Source organism: Vicugna pacos, chromosome 13 (assembly GCF_048564905.1).
Source record: "Vicugna pacos chromosome 13, VicPac4, whole genome shotgun sequence".
Classification (NCBI taxonomy): domain Eukaryota; kingdom Metazoa; phylum Chordata; class Mammalia; order Artiodactyla; family Camelidae; genus Vicugna; species Vicugna pacos.
In genome coordinates this window covers 32,038,918-32,064,948 of record NC_132999.1, presented here as the reverse complement: position 1 = coordinate 32,064,948, position 26,031 = coordinate 32,038,918, and the positions used below count along the sequence as shown (strand labels likewise).

Below are 26,031 nucleotides of genomic sequence, written 5' to 3'. Positions count from 1 at the left end.
AAACTGTATACCTTCAGGGAGCTTAGAGTCTGGTAAGAGAAATTCGGTGTTATAAATGTGCTATATCCAAGTAATAACAAACAACTCAGGAGGCACTTTCACATCTGTTATCTAACATCTACTAGAAGCCTCTTGTTGTGACCATAACACTGAAGCTAAATCACAATGCCTCGTTTGCAGATGAGGCTTAGAGAAGTTATTTGACACGTAAAAGATATAAGTGGTAGAGCCCAAGTTCAAATCCCACTATGACTTTAGCCCTCATGATCTGTCTACTAAATTATGACTGAATAAGGGGTTTCTTTGGATATCTACTAAGAAAGGGATGAGGAAACAAGGTTAAGTAACTGGCCCAAGGTTATCACAGCTAATGAGTGGAAGACTCAGAGTTCTAACCCGTGTAGCTTACATTACTGATTTAGGCATCCAATTTCCTTCTCACTGCCTTGTAGGTGCTCCATTTATGTTTTCAAAAAGAGTAGACAAATAAGCAAACCTTGCAGATAGGTCTGAGAGTGAGAGGCAGTGGTTTACAGTAGACAATCCAGGAGTCAGAAGCTAGTCTTCCAGCTAGAGCTGTCCCACTACTCAGTGACTCAGGAAATTTACCTCCTGCCTCTGGACCCCAGTGTCTCCAGCTGTAGAAAGATGGAGAAGTTTGCCAATATTGTTAGCAGCTGAGTCCTTCTTCAAACTAAGTCTATGGGGAAGACCAGTAAGAAGAGGCTGCTCTGGTGTGTATGGCAAGGGAGGGCAGGAGAGACCAGAGCACTGACTTCTCAGAAGTTCCTCTTTTCTCTCCCACCTCTGGGAGGCCCATAAGTTATTGTTCAGAATTCAGATCCTTCCTTAGACACCAGGGAGCATGGTTTTAAATCCCCAGAAGTAGAAGCACTTAAAATTCTTCTTGGCATTGACATTCTATGACTCACATAAAAGAAATGCCCTTGTGCCCTAATGTTATATACCTTCTGATTCAACAAAATGGAAATGTGGTGTTGGAGGAAGTAACAAAATATGACCACACAGATATCAAGAAGGGATTTGGGCTGTAACAGCATGACTTCTCCACCTGCCCTCAGTCCTATACAAATTCTAAATATATAAATGTTCCCCAAACCTATGAACAGAGGAAGATAGATATCAAATGAGTACCCAGAAGAGTGATAAGTGTTTTAAAGGAGAAATAGAGTATATTATAGATGCATGAAGCAGAAGCTCTCAAATTAGTCTGGGAAACAGTGTATCAGGGAAGAATTCCATGAGAAGGTGATGTTCAAATTGGATACTAAAAGCAGAACAGGAAGTAGCTAGGCAAAGAGCCTAGAGAAGGAACACTTCAGGTGGAGGGGCTGGGGTGTACAAAAGTTAGGGAGAAAAATCTATGGCTCGTAGGAAAAACCAGGAAGGCCAGTGTGGATAGGGCATGGACAGCAAAGTAAGAGGGGTATAAGAGAAGCTGAAGAAGCAGGCACAGATCAGATTATGTAGGATCTTACAGAAAATGTTATGAATTTATTATTTTATCTTAGAGGCCAGGGTGTTCAGTGAGTCATTTTCATGGACACTGAAATCACTCAATGTGGTGTCAGCAATGCAGGAGAAAAGATAATTATGGACCAAAGTCCTCTATGATTGAAGGAAGTGTCCAAGAAGTGAGCAGATGACAGCAATAAGAAATGGCAGAAGGTTATACAGACTGACAAAGTTCAAAGCATGTCTTTTTATTTGATGAGGTCTTTTTTATAAAAGGGAGGGGAAAGAATGATCTAAAAGTAGCATTCTGTTAGCAAGAAGCATGCCATTTGGTAACCTAGCTAGGAAGTTACTGTCTCTTGGTCAGGTAGCACAGAATCAGTGAGGAGGCGAGGGGAACACAAGGGCAGGAGGAGGGCTGGGACTTTCTGGAAGCCGCCATAATGCTGCCATAGCTATGTAAGTGGAACAGATAGAGAGCTTGGAGGCCTATTCACCTCACATTGTGCACTGTGGCTAAAGAAGCTGTTGTAACTTCCTGAGAGACACTGATAGTTTGAACTAGGGCACTGGTAGCAGACATAAGGAAGAGATAGATTCTAAGGTTACTGGGTTGTAGCTTTGATCACACTTACTGACAAATACTATGTGAGGAGTGAATAAAAAGGAGTTACATAGGACAGGCTTCTGACATGTGCAGCGGGAGTGATGCATTCACTGACCTAGGGAAACCCAGGTTTGGAGCAGGTATGCAGTCATCTGGGTCAGCCTATGTAGCTTGAGGTTAATCAGACATGTGTCTCCTTCTTCTGGCAGAGGAAGAACCCAGGGTCACCATTTCCAGCATCTTCCCTCCAGGCCTGTGTTTAGATGCAGCTGGCATTAGAATGGATGGGCCACCTGCATCAGTAGGGTAGGCTGGAAGCCCCTCAGCCAGATGCTGAGAGGATGTATCTGCCTCCAATTAATTTGGAGTCTTTTTGGAGCGAATAGCAAAAACTATGCCAAGAGAGTGGTGACTTGTGAAGTGGCCTGCTGGAAGGCAGCCAAAGCCACTTAGCTTGTTTAATTTAGAGTGTCTGATCAGGACAAGGTTTGGTGCAGATGGGGGTCCTTAGAACTCTCCTGAGAGGTAGATTAGGGACTGATAATTGAGATTACTGACTTCCAACAATTACTCAATTTAAAACTCAGCCAAAAAGATGTAATTATTTTTCATACATTTGTTTGGTCATGTTGCCAGCTACAACTCCACGATGTTTTATTTCAAAAGGGAAGAAAGAACAAAGGGGAAAGAACAGAAAGAATGGAAGGAGACTACCTTATTTTGAAGTTATCATACTTATCAGATCTGTGCTGGCCTCTCCAGCCTCTTTTCTGTGGTATTACCTTCTGCCCTTTGATGTTCCTGCCCACAAGGTCACAGTTCCCTCCAGCTCCTTTCTGAGATCCTGGCTCTTCCACACAGGTCCACACAAGGATGGTAGTAGAAGCTGCCAAGCTCCACATCCTCAGTTCTTTCAGAGCTCCTTGTACGTATCTGCTGTGCTCCTCTTCACCCTCACCTAGCTTTCTGGCTTTCTCTGATTATACCATGTTCTCTATCCTCCTCACCTTGGCTTTACCATCTTGCATTTTTTTTTTGTCTGACTCCCAGATTCTTTGTTTGGTTTAGATTCTGAAAATCTTTCAAGATAAGGCTTTCAGAATTTTCCATCTGCCACCTGACCATCCTCATTGTCACTTCGCTGATCTGGGAGCCAAGCTCATGGAAGGGGGGTGGCATCCCAGTGGGGGTTCCTTGTTGCCCAGGGTCCTCATTATAGAGCCCCACCTAGCCAGACCCTTCCTTCCCCAGAAAGCACTCCTTTTTCTAAATTTTGCCCTTTGTCATATGGTTTTCCCTCACTCATCATTGATTTGAACTAGTCATTACATAAAACTTTATAGATGCTTTTATGGACAAGATGGAGAAATGGGGGCAGGCACTCATTTTGTTTATTTCTAGATCTCTCATAGTATATGCTACATAAGAGAGATTAAATTAAATTGATCTAAATTGAATTTAATTGAGTTACTTGGAGGCAGGTAACTCTAGTTCACTTACGTGACTTATACTCCTGGGATAAGTAGAATAATCAAACCCAGGGATTGATCTAAAAGCACCAAACTAGGCATTCTAGAGAAGTTTCCATAGTATACATGGATCTCTTTTCTTAGTCTCTGGTCTTATTCTGTTAGACACTTGTATCCTTAACTTAAATTTACTTTACTTTATAAGTATAATCTTTAAAAATTCTAAGTGATGTTACTAATACTGCAGATAAGAGAATGCAAATCAAAATGATCACAGCAGCCTAGAACAAAGGACTAAAACCAATAAGCTGAAACTTAGGATAAGTGTAAGGGGCCACAATTACACTTGTAAAATCTATTAGCATAGGCCAACATGGCATCCTGGATTGGATCCTGGGACCAAAGAAGGACATTAGTGAAAAAAACTGACATAATCTGAATACAGTTCTGTAAGTTTAGTGTAGTAATGAACTAATGTTAATTTACTAGTTTTGACAAATGTTCTATGACTATATAGGATTTTAACATTAGAAAAAAAGTGTGTGAAAGCTATGTGGGAACTCTCTATATTATCTTTTCAACTTTTCTATAAATCTAAAACTATTCCAAAATAAAAGGTTTATTTTAAAAAGACTACCTGAGAAATTTAAAAAATAGCTTTATTGAAAGAACAACAAAAATCTACTACAAGAAGACCTCCCTGCTAAAAGAAGCTAATGTAAATTCTGGCTACATTTCTAGAGATGTAGCATCCAGAGCAAGAGAGGCAATAGTCCTATTCTGCTGTGGGTTGCTAAGATCACCTGTAGGGTTTTACATTCAGTTCTGGCATTTTAAGAAGGAAATTAACAACCTAGATCATGTCTAGAGAACAACAAAGGTGGTATGAAGTTTAGAAACCATGGAATATGAAGAAATGTAGAATTATGGGAGGAGGGGAGAGGAAGAAGGGAGAGATCAGCTTGAAGAAGAGAAGATTCATGAGGGTATGTGGTCACTGTCTTGCTATATTTTCAGCCTGTCCAGGGGCTAAAGGAGCAAGTACCTGTAAGGTGGGCCCAGAGGATGGAGCTAGAATCAAAGAGAAGAGGTTATAGGGAGGCAGCTCTTTCTGGGGATAATAGGACTTTCTTGTCATCAGGATGGAGATCAGGCTGCATCAAGAGATATATGAACAGAGGCTGAAAAGTCCTATTTCTGAATGCTAAGACAAGATGCTGCTCTATATAGTTTAGGCCCTTGCCCATAGGAGATGACTAATATATTTGTTAAATTTGAATGTGGCCCCTATAGTCTTTGCCAACTCTGAAACTGTGCAAGGTGTTAAGATCAAAGAGTCAAGCTTTTCTGTGTATTTCTATGACATTCTTATTACTACACACATGTCTTGGTAGCAAAGATTTCCTCCTTGTGCTCTTGGCCTGTGAAATATCTCTGCCAGTGAAAAGTAAAGCCAACTGGACAGACAGGCAGGAGTTCACCTGACTTCTAGATCAGCTGCCATCAGCAGCAGGGCAGCCTGGAGATGGACGGGTTAAGTGCTGCAAAGATCATGTTCCCTCCTGCTCAGTTCCTCACTGCCCTCAGGATAGAGTTCAATTTTTTTTTTCTTTTTTTCTTTTTTTACATTTTCTAATTGAGTTATAGTCATTTTACAATGTTGTTTCAAATTCCATTGTAGAGCACAATTTTTCAGTTATACTTGAACATACATATATTCATTGTCACATTTTTTTTTTCGCTGTGGGCTACCACAAGGTCTTGTATATATTTCCCTGTGCTATACAGTATAATCTTATTTACCTAGTCTGCATATGCCTGTCAGTATCTACAAATTTTGAAATCCCAGTCTGTCCCTTCCCATCCCTCGCCCCCTTGGCAACCACAAGTTTCTATTCTATGTCTATGAATCTGTTTCTGTTTTGTATTTATGTTCTTTTTTTTTTTTTTAGATTCCACATATGAGTGATCTCATATGGTATTTTTCTTTCTCTTTCTGGCTTACTTCACTTAGAATGACAATCTCCAGGAACATCCATGTTGCTGCAAATGGCGTTATGTTGTCAGTTTTTATGGCTAAATAGTATTCCTTTGTATAAATATACCACATCTTTAGCCAGTCATCTGTTGATGGACATTTAGGCTGTTTCCATGTCTTGGCTATTGTAAATAGTGCTGTTATGAACATTGGGGTGCAGATTTTTTTTGAAGTAGGGTTCTGGATATATGCCCAGGAGCAGGATTCCTGGATCATATGGTATGTCTATTCCTAGTCTTTTGAGGAATAGTATGGAGATACTATTTTCCACAGTGGCTGCACCAAACTGCATTCCCACCAGCAGTGTAGGAGGGTTCCCTTTTCTCCACAGCCTCTCCAGCATTGGTCATTTGTGGACTTTTGAATGATGGCCATTCTGGCTGGTGTGAGGTGATACCTCTTGACCCAGCCTCCACCCACCTCTCCCTTCCCAGTCACCACTATTTTCATTCTTCCTAGGCTGACCCTATACTCTTGTTGTTTGGAACTACACAAAATAGTCAGGACTTACCATGCATTTCTGCCTCTAACTGAGGCTATTTTGATTCTCAATTCAAGATGCTGCCTTCCTTAAGGTTTCATTTCCTCTCTTGTGCCTCTTCTCTGCCTACTACTTCTGTTATATCAAGTTTCTGACCATCATTGCCATTATTAGCCTTTACGTCTGTGCCACCCAGTACATCAAACACTTCTCAGGGGCAGGGTGTGTTTTGTATTCATCTTTCTGTCTTCAGCATCCAATATAGAGCCTGACAGGCAGAAGGTGCTCATTTGATATTTGTAGTACTGAAGAATGTCTTTGGAAGAATTCAGTAAATAACTGTATACGTGAATAGAATATTGCCTTATATAGGACTGTTTTAGAATCCATTTTGGAGGTCCACAAAGGCTTGGCTTCAAACCCCAGCTGCATGATAAAGACAAATTATTTAACTTCATTGTATCTCAGTTTTTAAAAATGCAAACGGGAGAAGACAATACTTGTAGCTCAGAGCTTAAATGCTTCAGTCTAAGTGAAGCCTTCACCCCAAAATGCATCCCCTTTCCTGATTTAATTTCTTCAATATTGTCTGTCTCTTCCTGCTAGAATGTAAGCTCCATGAAGACAAGGATTTTTATGTCTGTTTTCACTGCTGTATGCCCAGAGCCTAGACAAGCTGGGTATATGTTAGGCATTCAATAATAGTACTAACCATATAATAGGGGTGTTGTGAGGACTGAGGGACATGATGTATAAAAAGTTTGTAGCCTTCGGTCTGGCACATACTAAGCATGCAATAAATACTACTGTAATCAAATGAAAGGTGGATTAAGAGGCAACATTACAAATAATCTAACATGTGACTCAGGACATACAATCAGGATGTCATCAACATTTATGTTGAAGTTGGAAGGGATACTTGAAATAATCTGGTCTGACTTTCTGAGGTCCATAGAGAAATGATTTTCCCAAAGTCATAGAGTTAGCCAATGGCACAGCCTAGACAATATTATTCTCATATAAATTATTTTCTGGTGATTCTCTAAAATATGCTATCAGATTATTTTCTTTGTTAGACACTTCTTTCTGGCATATATTCCTAAGTATGAGAATGACTTTCTCCAGCTACTTCTTTTAAAACACACACATACACACACACACACACACACACGCACACACAAGTTATGTGTTCATCTAGTCCAATGACATGAAAATAATGCCATATTTCACTATGCCTGACAGTACTAGGACTATATGATTTAAAAACTCATGTTTGTCAGTTAAATTCTAATTCTGGGTATATTGGAACAAGAGTATTGGTAAATCCTTACCCCCCAAAATAAATATAAAGCTAGACAAAACTGACACAAATAATCATTTCAGTGTTTTGGAAATTGATCAAATTGACAACAATCTCAAAACTATTATGCTTAAAAAACTGCTGAACATCAGGTAATAAGGATGGGGATCTATGACATTCCATCCTGGATTTGTTCCATCTTCCTCCAGGCTTGGTGAATGCTAGGGCAGGCCAGACTGTGAGGATTGGCAGCTTCCCTGTTATGGTCGAAGGGACTCAGTTAATTTGGTCAGTGCCTAGACCCAGCAGCACTGTCTGTGGGCAGGTGAGGAGGGCCCACAGTTGCATGGCTGGAACAATCATATTTCTGGCTGAGACTGGGTGCAGGCTCAGCAGAGACCTGAGAAGCCTCAAGCAGCCTCACACACCTGAACAATCTTGAGGCTGTGCATATGCACAAAAGAGAAAATAAAAGCCAGGGCAGATGTGAAAACTGCTCAAACTTTGATTGTATTCCCCATACCCACACACAGAACCACTGGCAGAGGATGGAAGCCTTACAGGCTCAGGCTGTATGAGCAAAAACTCAGTCCAATCATAGCTGACCTACATAGACACAGGGTGGACTCCCTGGGAGTTTAGGCTTGAAAATAGGAAAGAAATAAGAAAAACTGGGTAGAAGCACTGGAGAAAGGTGCCAAGATAATTCATGAGTAAAAGGTTAGTCTTTTCAACAAGTGGTGCTGCAACAATTGGATATCCATATACAAAAAATGAAATTAGACCCTTATCCATGCCATATGTAAAAATGTAGTTAAAATTGTATCATGGATTTAAATGTAAGTGAACATTATTTTTTTTAATTTAGAAGAAAACATAGGAGAAAATCTTTGTGGCCTTCAAATGAGCAAAGAGTTTTTACATAAGACTCCAAAAGCATGATGCATAGAAGAAAAACTGATGCATTGGACTTCAAAAATAAAATTTCTATTCCTCAAAAGACATAGTTAAGAGAATGAGTGAAAAGATAAGGCATAGATTAGGGGGGAATATTTGCAAAGCATGTATCTGACAAAGGACTTGCATGGAAAATACATAAGAACTCTCAAAACTCATCAGAACACAAATAACCCAATTTTCTTAAAATGGGTGAAAGATTTAAACTAACACTTCATCAAAGAAGATACATGAGTGGAAAATGAGCACATGATAAGATAATCAACATAATTAGTTATTAGGGCAACAAAATTAAAACTACAGTGAGATACCAACTAAAATGGCTACAGTGAATAAAATAGGTAATTCCAAGTGTTAGCAAGCACATGGAGAAACTATAACTCCCTCTCCTATGTTGTTGGTAGGAAGGTGAAATGGCACTACTAATCTGGAATACTGTTTAGCAGGGTTTTTTTTCTCCAAGTTGAATGTGAACTTATATGACCCAATGATTCCATTCCTAGAAATCCATCCACGAGAAATGTGATTACATGTCTACTCAACCTTACGCAAATGAATGTTCATAATAGGACTGTTCATAATAGCCTCAAACTGGAAACAAACCAAAAGTTCATCAACTGGAAAACAGATAAACAAACTATGGTATATCTTTTCAATAGAATACTATTCAGCACTGAAAATGAATGAACTACTGACAAATGCGACAACATGAATGAAACTTAAAATTCTAATGCTATGTGAAAGATGCTGAACACAAAAGATGACTAAATAGTGTATGATTCCTTTCATAGGAAATGTTCAGAACTGGAAAATTTATAGTGTCAGAGAGCAGATAAATAGTTGCCTAGGGCTAGTAGTGCAAGTGGGGATTTCCAAGGAAACTCTTTGGGATGATGGAAATATTTTAAAATTGGATTGTGGTGATAGCTGTAAAACTCTATAAATTTACTAAAAAATCATAGAACTGTACAATGAGTGGATGTTGTGGAATGTAAATTATATCTTGATAAAGCGGTTAAAACAACAAGAAAACAAAGATCTTCCCCATGATGCATTTACCTTAAATGTCAGATTGTGGCTTTGATATACGTACAAGTGCTTTTGTTTGATGGAGTTAGAAAGGGCCTCTGGTGAGTAACAAAATAAAATGTTATTTTGGATGATATAATTAGCAGCAATAGCAGCCATGCCAATGGTGATTAATAGTTCCAGCACTAGGAATTCAAAAGCTTGCTTCCTGTCTGCTCTCCCTAAGAACTGGCAGTTGACATGTTTAGCCTTCCTACTTGTGATTATCCTCCCTCCAAACTGGAATAAGGATTAACTAATTATAGTGGTGCCTTCAGACACGAGCCATATAAAACACCCTGGTAACCAAGAATTGTCCTGTCTGCAAGAGTGTGCCAGAAAGTCTTAAAGTCTCTAGTATGAGACCCAGAACAGGGGCACTGAGCCAAGCCACAGTGTTTCCCTATCTGGTTTAGCCAGCACAGGCACACCCTATACTTCCATTAATTTCACTTTAAGATACAGCTTTGGATAAGGTATAATCCCTTTTTCAAAATCTACAATGGGTCTCATTAAGTCCAATGTGGAAAGTAACCATCAAAGTGCCAGGACATGGTATTAGAAGTCATGGGTTTAAATACTGGCCTAGTCATGAACTAGCTCTGTAGCTTTTGCCAAGTAACTTATTAGCCTTAGATTATTTATCTCCCAAACTGGGATAATTCTGCCTACTCCACAAAACTGTTACGAGAAACAGGCAAGATAGTATATATAAAGTACCTGACCCAGTGTCTGTGTGTTAAATCTAAATAAAGGATATAGCCATAATTCCTTATTATGGCAGTCAAAGTTTTTCAGAGTTTGGTCCCAATCTTCCTGTCTATCCTTATTTTCCAGTAGTAAGATTCCCTATTCCAATCATACCAGACTTCTGACCAACTACCACCACTCAATGACTCAGGCTGTTTCTTGCTCTCTGGGCTACCTTCTTACCAACTCTGTATTCAGTAATTCCCCCCATCTTTCAAGACTCAGCTTAAAGCCTATCTTTCTCCATGATCTAGTCCAACCATAAACTCTTTAAAAAACTCATGAGATCCTTAATTATATACTTTTTAAAATATTATATCTGTTTGGAAATGTCTTATTTCCTCTGGTATACAATACGCTTCTGGAAGTACACCGAGACTTGTATACTTCACTACATATCCCCACAGTACCTCTCACAGGGTCTGAAGCAGGACAGGTGTCTCAAATTATTTTGTTCTAACTGAAGAATTCCTCAAAGAATAATTATAAAATGGCTATTCAACTCCAACCTTCTCATTTCATAGATGAAAAACTTGTACCCAGAAAAGGGAAGTAACATTCAAGGTCCTATGAGGAGTTTGGTGTTAGAGCAGAAGCAGAATTCTAGCTTTTTGTGGCAGAAGCTTCAGGCTGTCCTTCTATATTAATTTTCCTCCATATCTATAGAACTACCAATTTTTAGCTAGAAACATGGTCACCCAGAAAGAAGACTTCATTTTCATCCTTTTTTTTAGTTAAGTGTGAATATGAGTTTTATTAAATGGGATAAAAGTGAAAGTGCCACATAGCTGCATATTCTCCCTTCTCTCACGGCTTTCTTCATCCTGCTGCCTGAAACATGAATGCGATAGTAGAATTCCACATTTGGCACTGAGGTTGAGGGCCACATCCTAGGGATGGCAGAGCAGAAAGCTGAAAGAACTTGACTCCCTAAGGTTTTCAAGGAGCAGAGCCACAATATTAACTCTGGATACATCTATACTTTTATATGGAAGAAAAATAAACTTCTATCTTGTTTAAATTCCTGTTATTCTAGATATGTATTTTGGATATTAGTTATTGGTCACTTAGCTTATCCTATCATTCCTCCTATAAGCTTTGGATGCTCTTAGCTCTTCACATTGTCTCTAGACATATATTTTAATTCATTCTTTCATTCATTCAATGTGCACCAACATTCTGCCTGGCATGAATCTAAGAGGGGGTTAGACTGGATACAGGAATATAATGAACAAATCATCCCCTTAAAAGTTATAAGTATTGAATGAATTTCTTACTTTCTTGATTTGTATCACAAGTCATATGTCTGGGAAACATTCATCTCAGCATTTCTCCAACAGTCCCATCTCAAATAATCTCACTGTTTCCAGTAATACGTTGGTGATTAGACCATATGTGCCTAATATGTTCTATTTGCATTTCTACATTCACTCTCCACCCTTCTCCATCATTTTCTTTGCCCAGGGAAGCTTATCTGTATGGATTACATCAGTGGGCTCTCCTGCTCTCTGATTTCTGGTTGAGTTGGTCAATGGGGACCCCTAGCAGGAGACCAGAGGGAAGTAAAAGAATGAGCTCCATGTATTTATTTTTCTCATCTTCCTCCCTGTGGGGTCATCTCAGTCTAACTTTGTCCTTCAACCGAAGGTTACTATTCCACTCAAGGTGGCCTACTGCATGACTCTCTACTGTTGGGTTCTCATTCCTTCCCTTCACACCCTTTGAGCTCTTACTAGCCCCAGGGAACTGCACTATACCCTGTGGTTTCCCTACACATTGCCCACACCTTGTAAATAGCCCATTTATTAAGCTCTCTTCAAATTACCCTAATGTGAGGCTGCCATCTGTTTCCTGCTAGCATGCTGACTGATACATCATGTGTCCCAATTCTCAGCTCAAAATATATAGGCACCAGATACACATGATACCCATCAGAATCAATGCTAGGAAGAGGGTTAGAGCAGAGGAAAGATATTTATTCTCAGTGCATAGAGAATCACAGACTATAACAGTATCATCATGACCACCAGCTTCTGAGGCTAGATTTAGCTCTCAGGTACCTGCACCATACACAAGCCTTCATTGTTTGTTTTTGGGGTATCCTGGACCAGACTCTATGTCTTCTAAATAGTCTAGTTTTGAAAACTTTTATTTAGAAGTGGGACTCACTTCTAGGTGGAACACACAGTCACTAGGCAGAGTTCTTTTTTCCAACACATGTCTGAACCTCAAGTATAGTATTTTCTTCTAATTCCACCAGTATCTTCACTTAGGATCTTTAAAATGCTCAATATGCCTATTTTAGAGGTACAAACCACATTTATTAAAGAGTGAAACAAAAGACCAAAGTATCATCTGCTTATTCTTTATTAGAAAGTCAAGTATTGCTGACCACAGAGAACAAAACCTATGTATCCAGTGTGAAGAACACTTTCAGATCTTGGGTTGGGTAGGGAGGGAAAGAGGAAAAGAGATTATGAAGGTGTGGTGGGCAGAGCAATGCACTCCCCCTCCCAAAATATCTGAGTCCTAATCCTTGGAACCTTTGAATATGTTACCTTACATGACAAAAGGAACTTTACAGACATGATTTAGTTAAAGATCTTGAGATGGAGACATTAGCCTGGATTATCTGGATGAGCACAATATAATCACTAGGGTCCTTGTAAGTGAAAGAGGAGGGCAGGAGATTTAGTGTCAGGGTGATGCAGCATGGAAGAATTGACCAGCCAATGCTGGCTTCGAAGAGTGAAAGGGAACCACAAGCCAAGGAATACAAGCAGCCTCTAGAAGCTTAGAAAAGGCAGGGAAATAAATTCTCCCCTAGAGCCTCCAGAAGGAATACAGCCCTGTTGATTCCTTGATTTTAGCCCAAAGAGATCAATTTCAGACTTATCCTGAACCATAAGAGAATAAATTTGTGTTGTTTTATGCTACCAAGTTCATGGCAATTTTTTAATGTCAGCAATAGGAGACTACTACAGAATGTAAGACCAAAATCTCCAGACCCAGAGAACTAAACTGGGGGAAGGAAGAAGGGCTGGGGATCTGATGGATGGCAGGGACAGAACACATTGTAGGCAGCACAACCACACTGAACACCACTTGCTAACCTGCACTGCAGGCAAGCTGAATTCACTAAAAACCAAATGTATTCTTTATCTCAGACATTTAGACTCCTAAAATGCTTTCATGCCTTTTGTAACACTCAGTAGAAGCCTTCTTCTTTTTTTCTCAGAGTTTTGGGGATTCACCAGAACGTTTTTATTTTATTAGAGAGCTTTATCAGCTTCATTCAGAGGGACAAGCATCTGTTTCACCCTGTTCTGTGACTTCCTGGTGGCCACAGTAACAACACATTACACACACAAAAAACTATGGCTTTTCAAAAGTTCCAGAGCATCTAGTCTACAAAGGACTGATATCTATAACTTGCATTCTATAAAAACCATTGCTGAGCTCCTTCCCTAAGCTGCCTGTTTCCGAATGGGACTTACCACGCTCTGACCCAGCTGCTCCCGAAAGAAGTAATCCATGTTTCTCTTTTGCAGGCTGTCAAGGTAATGCTGAAAGCGAGTGTATGTATATGGGTAGCAGTAAGCAAATTGGTAAATATCTTCTTCTCGGTCAAAACAAAATGCAAAGGACATCACGTAATTCTTCCTATGGTCTGGGCAGCGGTAGTAGTAAACATTTTTAGGTGGCAGCCTTTGCCTGAAAGATACAAACAAATTTGGGCATATTAGTCATCCAAGCTTCAAAAATGTAATCAATGGGAATAAATGCACAAGAGAAAAATTGTGACATTGAAGAACCCTAGGTGGTGGCCAGGGACAACAACATATACCATGTATGGTCAAAAAGAGGCCAGAATCTGGCAGCACTTGGTTCATATTCCAGCCCTACACTTTATCAACTATTTCGACAATGCAAAGTTAAAGATGAACAAGTTTTATTAATCATTCGTTCCTGTTTTGAGCACCTATTATACATCCAGGTATTGTGCTAGATTCTTGACGGATAATGGTAAATACAAGAGGCCAGGTGTTTGTCCTCATGGAGTATATATCCTGGTGGGGAAGCAGTCAATAAAATACTTAAAATAAATATAACTATACTTACAGACTCTGAAAGTGCTTGGAGGGGAAACTGTGTGATGTTATAGTGACATAAATAGAGGAGGCCTTCTTTTCCCAGAGAAGTCAGGTTTTTGTATTATAACACTATTTGGATCTTTTAAAATAAGTTAATGTGCATTGTGAATATTCAAGGGAGACAAAAGAATATTCAACATTCCTTTAAATTATTACTATTATTTTTCTGTAGAGTATCCTATGAGACTAATTTTCCACAGAAGCACTTTGGGAAATACTGCTTTAAAATACGCTGTGTAGGCAACTCTGCTAAGCCAACATGCTCATTCTCCAATAAGCCACACTGAAATACATACATGAGAAAAGGCAAAATGTTCCAGTCATAATTCCTACAACTTCTTTACATGCACCCATTTCACAGGCTCACTGCACCCTCTCTGCTGTGTGATACCCAAACTACTCACACTGTTTCCCTACAGACAATGCCTCTCATTTCTGTCTCTTCAAATCCTGTTAATTCTACAAAGCCATCTCAAACTGTGCTTTTTCCATGCTTGTCCACTGATAATTCCAGGCCTGTTTGGTTCCCACATTTTGTAGTAAGTCTTGCTTTTTTATTGACTGCTTCCTAAGTCTTATCCACTAGGGTCTATTTGGAAGCTCCTTAAGGGCAAATGTTTCTGGGGGGGTTCTGGCATAGTAGGTGGAGAATGTAAAGCTCACCTGCAGTGGCCTGGCATTCAACTGAGAAGCCAAGGGGCACAGGGACATATGGAGAAAAGAGTGAGGAGAAGGTGTCAGAGAGAAGGTTGAGAAAAGCAATAATGGTGCTGGCTCCAGGTAGGGCAGCCTGGATAAAACTGTTAATAGCCCCAAGAGCATTACAACATGCCAGAAGTTTGTTGCAGAATCTTGTTTCTACCTTGGTGTCCTTCTGAGGCTGCCTCAGTGGTGAGGGTGGGAGGTGACTGTGGGCTCCCTGTGGAGCATGCAGATGTTACATGGCACGATGCTGGACATATTTTGGCTTGTGCTGCTTGCCTATATGCCTAGCTGTTATGAATCCCACCCAAACATTAAGTGGAATACAGTGAGGGGAAGAAGGCAAAAGGAAAGGAAGGAAAAAGAAGGACTGAGGGAGGAATGGGGAAAAAAGAAAGGAAGGAATGGATAGAACATACTAGTATGGGTTGCTTATGGGACCCATTTAGTACCTGATTTAATCCTCATGACGATTCTGTCAAGGTGGGTATTGTCAACTGAAAAAATATGCACAATCTAAAAGCTGAGAATTATGTTTTATTCAGCAGACATACTGAGGACTTACGCCCAGGAGACAGTCTCTCAGAGAGCTCTGAGGGACTGTTCCAAAGAGGTAAGGGAGGAGCCAAATATATAGGAGTTTTTGTAGGAAAAAAAAAAAAGAAAGAAAGTAGTGGGAACATTAAAAGATTACTGTTATTAAAGAAAAACCAGACATCTCAAGTTAATTAATTTATTACTTTTCTATGTCTGAGAAGACAAGAGTCTGGGCTCATTGAAATCATTCCTTTGATATGCACCTTAACTACCTAGGGCCAGTATCCTATTTTTTCCATTCTGAATCCCCTACAGTTGCACAATCAAGGGTGACTGCAGTTGCTGAGGGCTTGATGATGCAATGTTCTTTGTTTACCGACATGGCAGGCACTTATCCCACTTAGGAGATGTGGTCATGGAAGTTCATAAAAGTTAAGGAGCTTACCCATGGTCTGAAGCTAGTAAATGGCAGAGCTAGGATTCAAATCTGTTTCTATCTGATTCCAAATCAGTACCTATAACATTTCCCCAGTGGCTCTCTTGATAAATTATGGTTCTCTGGCATTCCAGATATGAGTATGTGCAAAGGCCAGGAGGCAAAAAGGAACAAGTAAACTGTTGGAATGGCAAGGAATTCATCATAGCTGAGGCACAAAGAATCAGAAGGGAAATCATAAGAAATGTGTCTGAAGAGGAAAGCAGAAGTCAGATTAGAAAGGAACTACAGTTGTCCCTCCATATCCAGGGGTTCTACATCTGCAGATATGAAGGGATGACTATATTTAAATCAGGCTAAGGAATTTAAACATTAATGTGAGATCACAGAGTAACTTTTAAGTGAGTGAAAGAAGTCAAGTACCATTATTGTACCAGTCCAAGGGATAGATGAGAGTGTTCAGAGAAAGGATAGGGCAGTAGCTGCACAGGTATAGGAAATAAGACAGATCTGACTATTAGATAAAAGTGGCTGATGTGATAGACCATGGAGTCTAAGATGGGTAGGAACCTGAAAGTGATGAGGAGGACAGGATGTAGAGAGAACAGCTTAAGCAATAAAGGAACAGGGCTTTCCACATAAAAGTCCAAGGTAGTATCAAAGGCCATCTAGAGCTGTGCTTAGGCCCACCAATAGAGACCCATTTGGCTTCTATACCCAAAGCCAAAAGGAATAAATATGCAAGTAACAGCAGTCTTCTTATGACCTAACTGTAGCTTTCAGGAACACCCCCTAGGCACTACTCCTTTCTAAATAAATTGTTACTGTAAACCTTCCTATATTGAAAATTTGGAACTACCAGTGATGAAATGGAGGCAGAATGGCCTGGAAGGTGAATGAGGAGTGAAGAGTCCCCTCTTGATCCTTTTGTACATGGAATGTAGGAGAATGAGCAGTTCCTGAGAAGCCAAAGTGGGAAGTAATGGCCTCTACGGAAGTAATGGCCTCCAGGATAGTCAGGCCTTAGTTCACTGTTTCATTCAGCAAATATTTGTTAAGTATCATGTACCAGAGACTGGTTAAGACAAGAGGTAAAGGAAGCAGTAAATTAAAAGACTGGGGATCCAAGGGAGATTATTAACCTGGGAGCTGAGTTTCATAGGAACAAGTGAAAAATAGAAAGTTTCGGAAAGGGAAGGAAGCAGTGGAAAACCAAGATAAGAGGAAGAAGAACAGACCAGTGAAGGGATAAGGTTGTAAAAAGAATAGATGATGGTCTACATCTGTGATGTGACTGATATGCAGGAATGTGAGATTGGTGGAGTGAGTCTCAGGGTTCCAGATTCATATTCAGGGAGAATACCAGTGAAAATGGCCTTGAGGTATCCAGCCAATGGTCTGTGATAGTTGCTTCAGGCCCTGACACAGAGATCTGAGTCCAAGTCTCCTGAAGCATAAGGCAAGCATGTCTTCACACACAAGTGATTCCTACAGTCACAGGCCCCTCAGGTTATGATGCTGATATTTTCAACTCTTTATTTACTAGTATATCCAATCAAGGTTCATCCTGGGTATCTCCTATTCTAGCCAAGTTTAGCAATTTGACTCGGAGAGTCTGCCGTCTGCACCAAATTTAATAATATGCTATCAGGAGAATTCATCTAATGCCTGCAGCTGTCCCAGCTCCTCTCCTGAGTGGGTCTGATGCCTAACCTGATTTGCAGACAGAGTGAAGGTAATGGACCTTAGGGTTATCATTCAAGGAAGCAGAGATGCTGTTAGGGCTTAGATTTTCCAGACTCTGCTAAGGATACTAACAAAAATCTGTTTGAGAAGAATTCAGCAGGCCAAATTCATGAGGCTACAAAGTAACCCAAAGAATAAAGGGAAAGAAGAATGAGACTATGTAGGAGAAGTTGGGGTGAGCTTTTGGTTTTTCTCTTATTTTGCTGATTATATTTTCACTATGTCTCAGGCATGGTGTTAAATGTTTTACATGCATTATATTGAACCCTCACAATATCCTATGAGCTAGAGGCTATTAACATCCCCTTACACTGATAAGGAAATCAAAGCTCAGAGAGATAAAAAAAATTCCTGAAGGTTGCAAGGCTGGGAAGCTGCAGGGCCCATATTAGATGCAGGCTAGTGTGACTCTGAAGTCTGTGCTCATTGCCCCTATGGTATGAGCCACCTGCCTTTCTCCCCTTGCCGCCAACCCATAGCCTTACCTTCTGCTTCCAGAAACAGCCTGTCTGATAGTACTGTCACAAGTACTCTCCTGCTAAAAACTCTTCAAACAACTCCCCATCCTCACAAGGCTCCCCAAGATCTCTCTGTGATTCCAGCATCATCAGCCATTTCTCCCTCCTTGAATCCTATGTTTTACTGATACTGAACTACTCACAACTCCAAACATGACTTTGTGCCATACCTTCAACACCTCTGTGTCTTTGTGTTAATATTTCCTCCACTTGCACTGCTTCCCCTGCCAGATATCTTACCTCTTGGTATACTCCTACTCATAGATTTGGCATATTGTAGATTGTGAATAAAGATTTAAATACATATTTTTAATGAACTAATAATTAATGGAAAAAATTGTGTATAAATAAATACCTATCCTTTAACGTATCTCCTCTCTGAAGCCTCTTCTGACTATTTATTCCTCATTAGTTTTTTTCTACTTGGACATTTGATATTAAAACAGTTTTTTTATCACCTGGTTTGCCTCTTAACAATAAGCAACAAAAGTAAATGGAGATTTATTCAAAGAGAAGGTAGGATTCTTGAAGACAGGAACAGTGTCACATTTTCTTTCTCAATAGAAGTGGTACAGAGAAGTTTCAAACATTACTTGCTTAGTTAAAAAGCACTGGTAAAAAGAAAAGAGGGCACATCTCCAAAGATAAATGGTAGGCATCATAGAGGGGTAGATTTTAGCTCAGTGTAGAAAGACCTTTACACATTTAGCTGAAGGGAAAGTAGAAAGGTCTATGTTACAGTGCAGTACAAGCAAGAAAAGCTTTAAGGGATCCCATAAAAAAAGTTCCTATACTTGATGTTAAGTTAGACAAAACAGCCTCTGATTTCACACAGGGAGCCTGAGATATCAATGGAAACAATATAACAATAATATAATTATTATAATACTAATTACTAATATGTATATATCATCAAACATATGCTAGGCCATTCTAAGTACTTTATCATGTATTAACCCCTTTAATCCTCACAATAATCCTCTGAACTTACTCCTATTATCCCAAATTATTTTATAAAAATAAAGGTAGGGTCAAGAATACTTCTTAAGAGAAACAGGTTGTCCATGACTCCCTTGAAGACTCCAGAAAGGAGAGTCTAACACCTGATCCTGCCAGAGAGGCAGGATGATTCCAAGACCTGACGTGTGTGTTCTCAGGACTTATGATACAGCTCTCAAAACAAGTCATTATCCTGGGTCCAACCTATTGACTAAAGAGGCCATCCACATGTATGAGGGAGGCCTGTAACTCACATCCTCAGATTCAGTCATGCATTCACATGTGGGTGAGCGAGAACACACACACATACATTCTGCATGTATACATATGCATACAAAACACATTCACAATCATAGTATGTATACTTCTCCACTATATCCTCTATTTCATTATATCAACTTGAATACATGGCTTTTTCCACCACTGGACTGAGCTCTCCTTGAGGGCAGGGGCCATATAATTATCATCTGGTTCTACAGGACCTATACAAAGCCTTAAATAGAGGAGGTGCTCCAGAACGCTCATGAATTTATCATGAATGATAAATGAATATATTTGTGAGATATTAACATATTAAAATAAATAATTTCAGCCACACCAATGTAAAGCACAACCTGTGCTCTCTCCATGTGAAGCTGGGAGTCATGCCCTGAATACGTTATGTTTCAGAAATCTTCACATGATTTTAAATGCTGTTCTGTCTGTCCATAATTGCTTTCCCATTCTTTTCTACTTACTGCATCCCTATGCACAGAAGTGAGGCCCAGTTCCAACGACATTTCCTTTTTGAAGTCTTTGTCAACAACTCCAGGAACAACTAATTGCTCTAAGTACTAATTACAGAAACTCCTGTGTTTCTGATTTATTTCCAAATCCATAGCACTTAGCACAATACTTGACCCTGAAGAGGAATTCAAAGCATGTCTGTTGAATTAATGAGTGAGTGAAAATATGGCTTAATAAATGAATGAATGAATGATTCCTTCCCATTTACCATCCTCTCTGCCTTCTCTCCAAATCATCAGCCAAATTCCCAATGCACTGTTTTGGAGGATACCAGGGCACAAAGGAAGAGGATAGGCCCAGGACCTAAAGTATATAGGGCTTATTCCATAGCCCTCCTCAGGAGCCCTGAAAGACGAGAGCCCTAATTTCCTCTGATTAAGCAGAAAATACGGATGTATTTAGATGGGTTCCAACCCCAGAAACTTTTTAATTAAAATTAGCAGAAAGGGAAATAACAAAGAATCAGGCTTTTCAGGTCACAGCTCCTAAAGGAAGTACTTTATTTTTTTAAAGAAAGTCACTTAGATATCCCCAAAGGAAATAACATATATTAAGCACCTCCTATATGCCGACAATGCTACCTGTTTGATGTACACTATTGTCTAACGGATAAACACATAGTTTTTCCACCACACAAAGGCTGTGAAATTCATCCAACAATCACAACTGCAGAAACAGTCTCCTGATTCCCTTTCTTCATCTACCCAGGGATGGGAAGCAAACTGGTTTCCAGTTCCCCAGGTATATTTGAAATTGAAGAAAGATTTCATTCCTTTTCCCTTTATGAGGGCAGCTGAATCTCTGCTTTGTCATCCATGCCAACACATGGTTTTTGGTCTATATTTGGCTGGAACAACCTGGACTATCACCTGGCTTGAGACAGTTGGCCCCTCCTTTTTTTCTCTGGCAACTGGCATAGCCAGACACCGGCATGAGTGCCCACATTATAAATCCACCCTCCCTAGGCAAAGAGGACCTGCTCCTAATTCCTATCCTCTCTTCCCCCAAATAATTATAATAGTGGTCCTTTCACCAGCATATCTATTCTTATCTTTCTCCACACTTTGTGACAGCTAATCTCTTGGTGAGTCACAGGGAGGGGGAGAAAAAGAGTGAGGGAACGCTCAGATACAGACAACACATTTTTACACCCTGTGTCTAATCAGATTACCATCTTATCAGGGGTTGATGGGCACTAGTGGTGGGAAGAGAGAGACAGAGCTACATATTGCCAGCTGAGTTTTTGATAACAAAAAGACACTGCTCGATTCTTGAATTAACCTTTTTGTCCTACACACTCTATTGTTTATTTTTCCGAGTTTATTTTATGTGTAGGATTTTTTTTTTCGGTCTGTGCCTTCTGGAGAAGGACACCCACACACTGTGGCAGCAGCTGCTTCTATTAATTCCAAGCCATTAAAAAAATTAAAATTAAACCCAATTACTTTGGCTGGTTTAGAGCCGGGGAATAGCTGAGACTGATTATTCCCCCTGGTCATGGACAGCAACAATATTCCTACCTACGTGTGTCTGCTGTAGAATGCTAATGCAGCCAGAAACTCCAGGGACAGGCTCCTCATGCAAAGAGAAGCTCAAAGTCATGTAGTCTGTCTTCCCCAATCCAGATTCCTGAGTGGAAGCAAGAAGAGGACAGCGGACAAAGAACTAGGAGTTGGTGTGAGTCTAAGCTGTAGTTCTTGGGCAGGATTCTGTCCCTCTTGGTGCCTCTGTGTGGAATATGGTTACAAAAATGTGCCCTGCATTCCTCTTAGGGTTGTTGTGACTCTTAGGTGAAAAGGACTGTGTTTTCAAAACTATCATTTGCTGGATATAGGATGGGGTGTAAGGCAGTATCAGAATGCTGTGTGTTTGGAATGGGGTGGCTGGCCATAGCTGAAATGGTTCAGGTTTGCACTGAAGTTTTGTATCCAAGTTACTCTGTTGCTGCATTATAGGTGGAATAATAATAATAAGGGTTCTGAGTATGAAGTCACTAGATGGGAATCTCCTTGTAGTCACCCTGCATAGAGCCTAGTATCCAGAAGGCACTCAATAAATATTTTGAATGAATGAATAAATAAGTCAAGCATAGCTGAGTTAGAATGAGTAGACAAAGCTGTGCTCAATTCCAGCTTTCAAATGACTTTCAGAAATGTAGTCATTATACAGTAGAAAGAATGTGGGCCTGGGCTCTAATCTACTTCCATTACTTATCAGTCATGCAGCCGTGGGCCTGGATTTGCACATCTATAAAATGAAAATAGTATCTAGTTCATGGATTTGTTTTGAAGATTAGAGATGAGATTGGCACCTGACATGTAACAGGTGCTCACAATGTGATTATCATCATGCCTGCATGATGGATAGTTGGCATCACACTCTCTCTTGACTCAGAATAATGAATTCCAAGTTCATACTAAGTGTGTTTAGGATATGAAATGGGAAAAAGCTGGTAAGATAGGGGACAAAGAAAAGTGACAAGGGATGAGGAACCATTTAAATAATAGTAAGGAAAGAAAACCAGTAATAACCCTATTTTCTGTTCCTGATCCTTCCCACACCCAGCGTAACCAATACTTCCCTTTCAAGGAGATGTGCTCTCTAATAAAACTAAGTGTGTCCATCCAGCTACAAGAAGGCAGTTAATTCCTTTGGGTCCCAAATGGTGGTGGGAAATGTATTCAGAGGTATTGCTACCACTGGTAGCTGGCTGTACCAGCCAATGGTCCTGTGGCCCATGCAGCAACCTGCCAGATGCATGGAGCCTGCAGGTCATTAGTTGGTGGTATCAACTGGAAATAAGGAAATTCTATTTTAGGTGAATATGAGATATATTTGGAAAACAAAGACTGAGCAGTCCTGCTTATAGAGAATAATTTGCTCTCAGCATATTTATCATATGGTGCAAATCTAAAATTATGTATTTTATTTCTTGGTTACTCAAACAAATTCTGAAATAAACCCTCTTATCAGCAATGAGCTCAAAAATACAAAAGTGTACGTTTTAGGAAGGTTAAGTACTAGCTTTTCATTTCTCATGAAATTCAGTGATAAACATGTAACTTGCATAAAATGTTTGTCAGTATTAATGATTCACCATAGGGGGTGTACTACTGATAACATGACCACGTTAAAACCTGAAGACAAAATTCTGCTGAAGAAAAATCAGCATCTACCTGGTTCAACAGTTATTTTTCAGAAAACTTAATCCAAATCTTATAATTTACACATGTAAAAGCAGAATCACAGAAGAAAAACGATTAAAATTATTTTAGAACAGTCAATGTGCTCTAAATGAAAAGGCATACTTCATATTGATGTGTATTTAGAGTACATGACTATACTTCTAAATAATCTCAGTAATTTTTAATTCCAATTTTTCTCATATGTAAAGTGGTAGCTGTTGATGTATTTTTTCTATTAGTGTAAGAACTAAAATCAACAATTTTATCAGTGTCATCAGATGTTTCAAACAGAAAATAGATTAACTTAATTCCAATATAATTCAATTATTTTCATCCAATTCATGGAATCAAAGTAAAGCTTTGGAAACTCATTCTGTTGAAGGTTAAATACTGTCTTAGTGGTAATGATATTGTTAATTCAGTAAAATGAAGTCCAATATTAAAGATAAAATTATTTTTGTTACGATAATATGAATACAAATTCTTGTAAAAAATGGATTTGTTAAATTAACAAGTCTGAGGAATAGAAATTCATCTTGAATTGGTTTGAAGTGTCCATATAAATCAAAACTGCATCCCAAATGAGTTTCTATTTTCTATTCTCAAAATAGAAACTACAGTTTCCAAAATTTACACAAAGTAAGTAAACGATACAATTTTTATGAAGCTAATGCTAAACTACACACAAGAAAAAAAATTTTTTAAGTTCAGGAAGGCAAATCACATTCAGAGTCAACCTTGATGTCTTCCTTTCTTTCACTCTTTCCTTCTTTTTTCATTCAATGAATCTTGCCTGAAAGCTTCCCATATTGTCACTCTTCTAGATGTTAGGAAGACAAAAGTTAAAAAGGCAACTCCGTGCTTTTATGGAACTTAAATTCTAGTGAGAAGAAGAGATAAACAAACAAATAAACCAACATATAATATAGTGCAAAGTAATGATGGATGTAATGAATACAAATAAAGCAAGGTAAGGGGATAGTGGATAATGGAGGGGGCTATTTTAGTTAGGGTGGTCACACAGATATCCATTTAGTAGAAACTGAATGATGTAAGAATTCTCCTGTTAGTCTCCCTCAGAGCAATTAGATCCTTTTCCTCAAAGAACTACCTCAATTTACAATTATACATGTATTTTACCTATTTAATTATAATTTACATTTCCAACAAATCATAATTTCTATGTGGGTATGAACAATATATGTTTTTTGCTAACCAGTAAAATACCATCTGACAGAATACCTGACACATGGTAAACTTGTAGTAGATAGCTGTGAATTGAATGAAGTGAATGTGTGTAGGTGAGGGGGTAGTGATAGGGAGGCAGGAAGCCTGATGGTCAGTGACCTGCTTGGGACAAAGAGTTCTGAGCCCACAGCTGGCTAGTAGGTTCCCAGCAGAGCTGGGCAGAGGTGAGTATTATGGTGAAGAGCCTTCTAAGCTGCTCTATGAGTTAGATTTTGCAGAAGCGTCACACATTCCTTCTCTCAGATAGAGATAAAGGCTTTAATTATCCAAAGGATCCTTCCTCTCCTCACAGTGGCAGGGTCTCACATAATGTAGTACCCTGGTTTGTTTCTGGCATATTACTGCTTCTCCTTCTACTACCATCAGATCAGAGATTTTAAGCCAAAAGATTTGTTGCCACTCAGCCCTATCATGTGAGGAGCCACCATGAAGTCTTCCAGACTATAAATAGTAGAGCTCAGTCTGATTCACTAAGCAGGGGGCTCTCATCATAATGGTTCCCCAGTATGGTGTGGAGAGTGGTTAGCCTGTTCCTGGCACTCACTGAGTGGGGTATTACAGGCGAGGCATGATCAAGATTGATGAGGGAGCTCAACAGTAGACAACAAAAAATAGGGAAAGAGGACTATCTGGAGCATCGTTTGGTGTATCATCTCCCCTTCCCCACCCCTGCTCAACTTCTAGCACAGGGAGTACCTAGTCACTAAATGAAAGGAACCGAGACCACAGTGGAAAGGCTCAGGAGAAGATCATGAGAGTAGATTCAATTGGCCTGGAGTCCAAAGAAGCCAGAAAATGGCCTAAATTTCATGTTGCCAAATCCAGGGAGCTTAGCCAACAAGTAAGCTGATTTGGGCCAAAAACTAGATTTTTAAGCTAGGGGATAGGGAAAGAGAGACAATGGTGTTGGAGCCAAGACTGTGTCAGCAGCTGAGTAAGTCGACTATCAAGGAGAAAAATGAGGAGGGGCAGAGGGCATGGGAAGCAAGTGACTTTCAGCTCTCCAGGGCAGAAAATACAATCACAGTCCTGGGTGGATAAAAATATGATCAGTATCAGCGAGGAGGAGGAGAGTAGGATTACTTAGCAGAGATGATGTACATACCAGATTTCAAGCCAGGTTACATGGAAATTATTCTTTCCTTCTATAATAAAGGGAATCAGGAATCATCTCACCAGGAATGAAAGGCTGGCATGGCGACATGGGGAGAAGAATGGGAATCTTGAAGAGATATCTCTCTAGGGTGTCAGTCTCCAGGCAGTAGATGAGGAAGACAGGCCAGGCAATTGCTCCACATGAAAAGTAACAATGACTTAATGACCGTGGTTGTATAAGGAGTGGCAGACTGTGATGTATGGGATTTGAGCCAGGGAAGCAAAGCACTGACTGAAAAACAAAGACTGAGCTATGGCACAGCCCTGAGAATGTCTGATACAGAGAAGGGCAGTCTTCCCTAACAGTGCTAGAGGAATTCCTGTAGTAGTATGTGAGCTGCAAGACCCCAGCAATGTGGATTCAGCAACAAGCATCAGGTTATCAGGGTCAGAAAAGTGGGAGGTTGAGAATGGAGACT

The 26,031-nt window shown here is 39.7% G+C and overlaps 1 protein-coding gene across 12 annotated transcripts in view; it reads right to left on the bottom strand.

The window, feature by feature from the left end:
• Positions 1-26,031, bottom strand: part of BEND5 (BEN domain containing 5) — a 925,317-nt gene that overhangs the window by 274,097 nt on the left and 625,189 nt on the right. For all 12 annotated transcript variants that reach the window (XM_072974483.1, XM_072974486.1, XM_072974480.1 and 9 more), the window contains one exon: positions 13,644-13,860. In XM_072974483.1, the coding sequence (XP_072830584.1) occupies positions 13,644-13,860 (217 nt within the window). The remainder of the gene's footprint in view (positions 1-13,643; positions 13,861-26,031) is intronic.